The following is a 9,563-nucleotide window of genomic DNA, read 5'->3' on the forward strand; positions in this document are numbered from 1 at the left end:
AACTTTCATGCCAACTACACTAGATTTTTTCCCACTTTATTTAAAAAAATAATAATACTTTTGTCACATTCAGAATTTAGATTTTTTTTTAATTTGCTCTGGTTTTTGGCAGCATTTATCATCCTGTCTATAAGTGTCACCAGAACAGAAAATGCTTGAGTGAAAAACATGATTGATTTACTTACAAAGATAAAGGATCTCTTTCACACTACTGGACTGATGGATTTCTCCTGTATTGCTGTAGATGGGGTCACTCCAGAATCTCATGGAGATAATTTTATTGGACTGATAAGCCAAGCAGACTGGAACTGGATACAAAACTCTGCTAATGATGATTGTTGGTGACTACTTTTATAATTAAGGCAATAATAAAATTAATCTACTAATCCTTTATGCTGTTAGGAAATGAGGAAAATAAGAAAACCCTGAGATATGAAGAAACCACAGGTGCTGAGAATTGAAGCTCTGGTGCATGTAGCTGGAAAGCACCAACACTACATGCGGTATTGCATTTCTCACAGATCTGAACTGTCCTGTCATCACTCTTTCTTCCCTGAGTGCAAATGCTTGAGAAGAACTTGCAAATCATGGACTATTTAAACTTCTATCACATTCAGCTCAGTGTGAAGCCTCTCTGTGAGAGTGTCTTTCACCCTCTTAGACACCTTCCTCTGTTTGTTCATTAGATGTTTCTTTGTTACTGTCACTTTGTTTCCTTGTTTCGTTATCCTGTTCTTTGTTTATTCCTGTGTGCTACATTAAACCTCTTGCATTAACATGCTTGTGACTTCTGTTCTCAAATGGTTTATTATTTTGGAAAAATAATTATTTACTGAGTTAGGTATTAATTTATCAGCACAAAATTAGAAATTGTACCAGCTCAGATCGTCTTCCGTGCCATGAATATTTTTGGACCTTCGCTGAGATGAGGCCAACCGTTTGAGGATCCCGAGGTATCTAGAGATGTACCAGATCCTCTGCTTCATGAAGTATTCAGACATACAAAGAGAGAGATGCCAACTCCATGTGGTGTTTGAGGACAACCACCTCCTCATCAACATTTGTCAGACTGTATATTTATAATCACACCCTCCAGTGTCACCCAAATGAGGATGAGGTTCCCCTTTGAGTCTGGTTCCTCTCAAGGTTTCTTCCTTTACCATCCAAGGGAGTTTTTCCTCACCACAGTCACCTGAGTCACCTCAGACTTGCTCACAGGGGATAAATACAAACACATTTAAATATATCTAATATTAATCTTGAATGTTTGTATTATTAATCGTTTTATAAATCTTTATATTAAACTTTTGTTTTATGTTTATTTTCTATAAAGCTGCTTTGAGACAATGTCAGTTGTTAAAAGTGCTATACAAATAAATATGAATTTGAAAAAAGTTACAGGAGAATAAAACAAATATACTATAGTATAGTGGTATATGTAAAGCTTTGTACATTAACAAACAGTGACGGTTAAATTATGAGGATCTCAGATTTTGTATAATCAGACATCCTTTATGTGTCACTCTATCCATTCTGTGTCCTGCTCTCCTCTATCCCTGTACATCTTGTTTCTTTCTATTTTAGTATTTTGCATTTTGGTGAAATTTGGTCTCTAGTTTGACTTTGACTGTCACTTATATTTCTGCCAACCAGGCTTTTCACCTGTCTGTTGCAAAGCAGACTAAATCTTAATTATGTCTCATTAATTAATTTGAAAAAATTTTGTATTTGGCTGCTTTCATAATGGTCTGATTAACCACTATTACAATGTGAATTTGATTTGAATAAATAATTATGTTTGCCCGTGTGGCTAAAGTTGAGTGATCATCTCCATTAGAAAACTATGAGACTAAGTTTTCATTTTACTTCCTCACATGTCCTTTCCTGATCCCTCATCTTTTCCCCGGTTCTGAAGTTTCGAACAGCAGGGAGGATTATTCATGTTTTGCACAATCACTCTCTCATTGCTATTAGCGCTGTGCATTAACATGAACACAGGGCTTTGTCCATTTAGGGATTACTGCTCTCTGTATTCCACAAATGCACACCAGGGCCAGTGGTGCTTTTAATAAGAGGGAAGCCTCAAATTCCCAGTTAAATATCTTAAATGCAATTATATAACAGCACTTGCCTGGTAGCATCACTGTTCAAAAACCCCATTTGAATGCAGCTAGGATGTTAGCAATAAAACTCACTCAGGTCAGTCAGGTCACTTTAATACAAAAGAAAGGAGAATGACAATAGAATAGTTATCGTATGCTGTATGCAATTGAGAAAGAACAATCACTGGTTTGTTCAGTTTTGTTGGGAGGCTGTAATATTTAGGCTTTAATAGAATTATAATGCTAAACATGTCCATTACAAAAAGTTAAAATGACTAAACACTCATTACTGTTGTTTTATTTCATGGGAAAAATTCAACATCCAGTGTAATAGGCCACATTTGAATAAACTCATGAATCAGTGGATGAGGCTTTTTCATTGCCTTACAGTTGTTATTTTTTTCAACAATGTCTATTATATAGCATTAATATTAGCACTTATCAACTTACAAAGATGGTCAACATGTCAGTCAATATATGTAAAGATATAAACAAGGACAATGGTAATGTAAATGACTTTTATGTAGTTTAAGTTCAGTTATACAGAAGCCAGCAGCACTGAAACTAGTCATGTTGTACGAGTGAATCGTTTAGTTAGTGATCCGGTACAGTATTCAAACTGAAAGATTCGGTTCGTTAGTACTATGCTGTATCAGTATTCTGCGCGCGTGCGGATTCTGTTTTCAAATGTCTATTTAACGGCAACTGTAAACGAAGCTGAACTACAAGTACAAGCAATAATAACGTGGAGGTTGAATCATTTTGGTATTATAACTTCTTCGAAAATATTCTCGTGATGCTTATTTACGACTTCAAGTTATAGTAACTATAGCTAAATGTAACTATAGTAACTTATAGTAACTATAGCTAAATGTAACTATAGTAACTATAGCTCAATGTAACTATAGTAACTATAGCTAAATGTTAGCATATGCAGGACCTTACTCTAAAACTTGCTGCTTGAAGAAAAACAACCAGAAAACTCCGAATATCTGTTTATTAAAATGATATCAAACTTAAGTTACTGTTACTGCCTTGGTGCTATGGTCTTAGCCAAAGTGTTTACTTTAAATACATACTGTAGGTTAGTTTGGAGGATTTAGCCAACTGAAGCATGTTATTGTGTTAACTAACAGAGAGCTGTGGGTTGTAGTAACGAGCTCATGATACTTTTAGCCTTCCTCTGAGTCTAACAGGCCATGGATCAGCATTTCTTTGGACATCCCAGTTCTTCTACATTTCAGTCAACGCCCAAAAACCGTGTTTCAGCAAAGGTAGAGATTGGACAAATCTGTGTTGTTATAAATGTTAAACAAAGTCACATAAACAAGCTTCATTATTCTCATTTATTGTCTCCTAGGTGTCAAGAGAGCAAAGCTTCCACAATGACTCAGCTGGTGATAGGCTGTCTTTTGTAACCCTGGATGATAGCCATGAGCAGCAAAGGTGAATGTGCTTGAATGAAAAAGTGCCCATAATGCAGATCATTGAGCAACACTGGGACAGGGACGTGTTTATTTTTCAGACAATGTTGGAAAAATGTCCATAACACGAATAAGAGTGAAATATTTAAATGTTGTCTTTGCTGGTGGGTTTGTATCATATACAATTTATCACACTGTTGTGCATGGCATTTATCTCATATTTTCGCTAATCAGTCCCCAAATACCCCCAGATTTGTTTGCTTTTTTGGAACATGATTCAGAACATCCAGTTAGTTTCACAGAAAATGAATCAATTTGTGGACTGTGAGTTTTGAATTAGGGGAACATTTTTACTATAAAATAATCTGAACACAAAATAATCTCAAGGCTAATATCGATTACACAGTGTTGATTACACAGGATTGATCAGAAGGTGTTGATTGATTTTACAAAGCAGCAGTTTTCTAAATGTTTATAAAAGTTTTCTAATGTTTCTAAAGTAACAGCTAATGCACTTGGACCTGTATGGCAGAAACAGTTAATAAAAGTGTTATTAAAAAAGGAGGTGCTGGAAACGATATCTCCATTTTCCTATAATGACTCCCTGTGTTTTATTCATTATGTAATCATTTTATCTTTTTATCCTTTCCACTTAAATGAATTCAGTTCATGCCTATAATCATTTATATTGCTTTCTAATTATGTCTTAAACGTCTTTGTAACAACATCAGTAACCTTAGAACACTGCAATGTACAGGTCCTATATAATGTTGCTATAATTATTGGTGGATTTTCTTTCACTCTGTTTCTCTTAACATTTATTAAAGCGAGGATTCAGGCATTAATGTCTCACATAGAAGTTCACCAATAAGTGAGATGGATGAGGGCGTTGGCTTCACACCTAATAATGCGAGAATTGATGAAATTGGGAAGAAAGCCCAAGACCTTATAGAGAGGATCAACCAGAGCCGCACAATGGACCAGAAACTCATGAACAGCTTTGAGGAGAAGCTAATGAAGAAGGTACTAGCTGTTATGGTACATAGAAAGTGTTTGAAAGCATCAACATGATGCATAGGATAGAAATGATTTTGCTTGCATCAGTGGAGTATGATTTTCTGTAATGTATCATGGTACAAAAGATAACAAAAAGGCTTGCCTTGACTCATTTGTATTGACAGTTGTTTTTTTTAAACAGTTTTGCTGGGAAAATATGTATGTTTCAATTACATGTCCCTCTAAGTAGGCAGGTATGTAGGGTTTAAGCGTATATGGTCAAGATGCTTCTGTTCTCCTTTGCAATCATTTTCTGGGAAAGCTCCAGTGTTAGCTTGTTTACCAAGCTCCAGAGTTTAGAAGGACTGGTTGGCCCTTAAAGATGTAGAGAAACTGAGAAAGCAGATGATTTAATGTTAGAAGAAGCAAATCAATAGTTATAAAAATCAATACAAGGCAAGTGTTGAGTCATGTCACCGGATACTCTTGTCATGCTTTGGCAAATATTCTAGAGAAGGACAAAAATATACAGTAATTAGAACAAGAAAAAGAAGTGCCAGAATTTAGGATTGAAAAGACAATGTGTTGTGTTGTAGAATAACAGAAAGATTCACACACTATGAACAATTTAGAGATACCTATCAGCATACAACACATGCCTTTAGACTGGGGAAGGAAACTGGAGTACTTGGAAGTGAACCAATCCCCCAACCCTGCAGGTGCAAGGCAAACATACAAACCACTAATGATTTGGAATTTCATGAAATTTAGTCTAATGCAAAAGTTAAAGCCACCCAAAACTCTCATACTTTGTCATTTACGGCACACAGGTGCATCTCAATAAATTAGAATGTCATGGAAAAGTCAATTTATTTCAGTAATTCAAATTATAGTGAAACTCATGTATTATATAAATTAACATCTTATAAATTATAAGAACTGCAGCATTGAGAGGCTTGTCAAGCAAAATCGATTCAAGAATTTGTGTGAACTTCTCAAGGGATGGGCTGAGGCTGGGGGTTAAGGCATCAAGAGCCACCACCCACAGATGTGTCAAGGAGTTTGACTACAGTTGTCATATTCCTGTTGTTATGCCACCCCTGAACCACAGACAAGGTCAGAGGCGTCTTAGCTGTGCTAAGGAGAAGAACTGGACTGTTGCCCAGTGGTCCAAAGTCCTATTTTCAGATGAGAGCAAGTTTTGTATTTCATTTGAAAAAAAAGGTCCTAGAGTCTGGAGGAAGGGTGAAGAAGCTAATAGCCCAAGTTGCTTGAAGTCCAGTGTTAAGTTTCCACAGTCTGTGATGATTTGGGGTGCAATGTCACCTGCTGGTGTTGGTCCACTGTGTTTTTTGAAAACCAAAGTCACGGGCCACTGTCAAAGATACTAAAGCTTCCATACCACCTCAGTAGTGCCACAGACTGATCACCTCCATGGCACGCCGAATTGAGGCAGTAATTAAAGCAAAAGAGCCCCTACCAAGTATTGAATACATATACAGTAAATGAACATACTTCCAGAAGACCAACAATTCACTAAAAATGTTTTTTTATTGGTCTTATGAAGTATTCTAATTTTTTGAGATAGTGAATTGGTGGGTTTTTGTTAAATGTGAGCCAAAATCATCACAATTAAAAGAACCAAAGACTTAAACTACCTCAGTCTGTGTGTAATGAATTTATTTAATACACGAGTTTCACTATTTGAGTTGAATTACTGAAATAAATGCTTTTTCACGACATTCTAATTTATTAAGATGCACCTGTAGTCTATATATCTACCCAAATGGGACTCATTTCTGTGTCTTTCTCTGACACCTATAGTGTGTGTTTTATGTGTGATGGTGTAGGTGAGTGAGATGTGCCAACAGGTGAAGGAGCAGATGTTTGCATATTATGAGAAACACAGCCAAGGGATGGAGACAAAGCTTTCTGAGCTCACAGAAGTGTTGGAGCGCAGCAGTCAGCTCAGCATGGAGCTTCAGAGAGCCAGCCAGACACTGGCAGCCATTAACAAAGGTCTACAGCAAACCCCAGAGCAGTAGATACACAACCACACAACACGGTGTAAAATCCGTCCATAGCCCCAGACATGGGATAGCCAAAACATTTCAAAGTCATTTCATTTGTTAGCATAATAGAAATTGCTTATTACAAAGGTAACGTAAGACTGTATATATTTTGAAGGTTTATGATTCCCAGTTTGTAGTAGCAAGACCAGAATAAGTTCTTAATATTCAATGTATGTTACTGTTTAAAGATGGAAGAAACATGGCAGGAACACTGAAATGTATTTAATACAATACTGAATTTAAGTGACTCTGTCAGTGGAGCAACAAAAAGATTTAAAACAAACATGTTTTTCAGAGAGTGCTATAAAGAAGACAGTAGATATAAGAGTCACAGCCTGTGTTTTGAAATTGAATGTATTATTAAAAGGTTGTATATATTAATGCCTTAAACTATTTGTTTACTTTTGCAGCACAAAAAAATACACAAAACTTTGTGCAGCACCTTCTGGAAGCTATAGTTAATTTTCACATGAAACATCAGAGTGGGGAAAATGTGATCTCATTGATTGTTCTTGGCAGACAAGAAGATTTCTTTTCTTGGCAGACGAGTGGAACCCATTGTAGCCATCTGCCTTAAGGCTAATGGTTTTGTGCATTCGGAGATGCTTTTCTGCTTAACATCATTGTAAAGAGTGCTTCTTACAGTTTTCTCTCAGCTTAAACCAGTCTGCGACCTCTCTCATCAACAAGGCATTTCTGCCTAATGAATTACTGGAACAATTTGGTTTCAACTGTAGAAACTTTCAAATCAGTTGTTCTTTACAAAGTGAACAGTGAGTGTATCACACACAGATGTGTTCTTCTGGGAAAACGATTTTCATACGATTTTAGACTGTGTCTATGGGATTAGTGCCCGTTCAGCCACACGAGCATTAGTGAGACCAGTCACTTATGTTAGGTGAGGAGGCCTGGGGCACATTCGGTATTCCAATTCATCCTCAAGGTGTTCAGTGGGGTTGAGGTCAGAACACTTGTTTCCTTCCACATCAACCTTGGCAAAGCATATATGTATGTATGTATGTATGTATGTATGTATGTATGTATGAAGCTCACTTTGTGCATCATGCTGAAACAAGTTTGGGGCCTTTAGCTCCAACTGAAGGTAGGCTGTAATGCTGTAGACTGTAAGACATTCTACACAACTGTGGGCTTCCAACTTTGTGACAACAGTTTGGGGAAGGAACATTTGTGTGTGATGGTCAGGTTTCCACAAATCTTTAGTCATATCGTGTACTACCATTCTCTGTGGCATGTATAAAAATTCTCAACAGGGTCGTTTAACCTCCTGGCAAGAATGAAAAATAGGAGTCATCCACATGTGGCTTACACCAAGACACCGGTACGGACCTTGACCGGAATGCTTGACCGATAGAGGAAAGAATCCTTCGGATTCAGACTAACTTATACTGATTTATCATCTCTAGTGTGATTGAAATATCTACTTCTCTACTATGTAAAATATTTCTATGCTAAAGGAAGTTCTCTAATTCAGGCTAATGAGGGTTCACTGAATAATTTAATTATGTAAGTGTTTTTTATAGGAATTATTTAAAAACGACAAAAGTTTAGGTTAGTGTTAATTTCGTCAGACAAGACGAGACGAAATATTACTTTTTTTCATGACTAAGACGAGACGATGACAAGACTGCACTACTGTCCAAAAATGCTAAGACTAAATTAACATGCATTATTGTTGATGAAAAAAGACGAGACGAAAATGTTTTGTATAAAATAAAAACTAAGATAAAATCTCTCTTCATTTTCGTCTACACTTGTCTCTGCTTTTTCATCAGCTGTTACGCCTTTAAAATATTCAGAACGAGTTCGCGGCTTGTTGCTCAAGTTACAGGTCCGCGAAGCAGATCCCGCTTATTATATTGCTACCTACCAAATAAATCGATAATTTGACTCAAAATGATGATTTAAAAAGGAGTTGATTTAAAAACGATTGTATTGCTTCCTCTAAAAAAGAAAATAGTGCGCTCCGTCTCTACGGTCCTGTGTGTCCATGGCAACGCTCTGTTTTTCATCGCACCGGTGTGTTATAGTTCACAGCGGTCTGTTATCAAGAAATAAAATAGTGTGTGCGAAGAAATAATTCGTCCACACGCCGCTAAAAAAAAATAAAAACTCCTGGGCGCAAGTCCACCCCTGGTCTAGGCTTTTTGTGTTAAATTATATTTCCTGTCGCTGCGCAGGCTCTTTTATTGTACATGACAGCTTATGTCCCGATGACCGGTCTTTGCATTACGATTAAAAGCAGTATGAATAAAGTTACAAATGTGATGTGCAGTCAAGTTCGAGTGTATGCACTGTTTAATGCACTTCTCACTGATACTTTTGTGATTCACAGAGTTTTGACAAGGTTTATAGCTTTGATATTGTTTCTTATTCAAAAGTGGTGACAGAAAAAACTCAGCACCCCCAACCTGAAACCTCTTCCCTGTCACAATCACATCATAATCAAAATTAATAATTAGGCTTAAAAGCAAATGTATATGTAAGGGAATCAAGTTTAACAATTACATGTAATATTGCTCCAAATATCATCAATAATGGTGTGTGCAATACACACACACACACACACACATATATATATAATATATACACACACACACAGTTTTGATCTTAGGCTTTTCATTAAGTTATTTATTTCCACTATAACACTTGTGTTCCTGATATTATTGCATTTAATGAGGCCTCGTTGTATTTATTCTTACAATAAATTCCAGATGTGGTCAAGCTACAATTTTTTGACTAAAACTAGACTAAAATTAAAAGACTTTTAGTTGACTAAAACACTAAGACTAAGACTAAATTAAAAATAGGTGACAAAATTAACACTAGTTAAGGTATTTAATTTGTCACTTGTCTGTACATGTGTGCATACACATCAAAAAAGTAAACTAAATTATTTTAAACTAAAGTCTTAAAAGCTGTTAAAATGTGGATTAATGAAAAAAACAAAC

General features: G+C 36.2%; 1 protein-coding gene across 3 annotated transcripts; it reads left to right on the plus strand.

The window, feature by feature from the left end:
- Positions 1-2,749: 2,749 nt before the first annotated feature.
- syce2 (synaptonemal complex central element protein 2) lies at positions 2,750-6,890 on the plus strand. Of its 3 annotated transcripts, none has more exons than XM_060892587.1 (5): positions 2,750-2,867; positions 3,279-3,376; positions 3,463-3,548; positions 4,354-4,549; positions 6,373-6,890. In XM_060892587.1, the coding sequence occupies exons 2-5, from the start codon at positions 3,302-3,304 to the stop codon at positions 6,565-6,567; spliced, it is 552 nt and encodes a 183-aa protein (XP_060748570.1). In that variant the 5' UTR covers positions 2,750-2,867; positions 3,279-3,301; the 3' UTR covers positions 6,568-6,890. The 3 variants fall into 3 exon arrangements, with proteins under 3 accessions (XP_060748570.1, XP_060748571.1, XP_060748572.1); XM_060892588.1 differs by having other exon boundaries at positions 2,765-2,867; positions 3,239-3,376; XM_060892589.1 differs by having other exon boundaries at positions 2,843-2,867; positions 3,256-3,376.
- Positions 6,891-9,563: the final 2,673 nt, after the last annotated feature.

This window comes from Tachysurus vachellii, chromosome 18 (assembly GCF_030014155.1).
Source record: "Tachysurus vachellii isolate PV-2020 chromosome 18, HZAU_Pvac_v1, whole genome shotgun sequence".
NCBI classification, from domain to species: domain Eukaryota; kingdom Metazoa; phylum Chordata; class Actinopteri; order Siluriformes; family Bagridae; genus Tachysurus; species Tachysurus vachellii.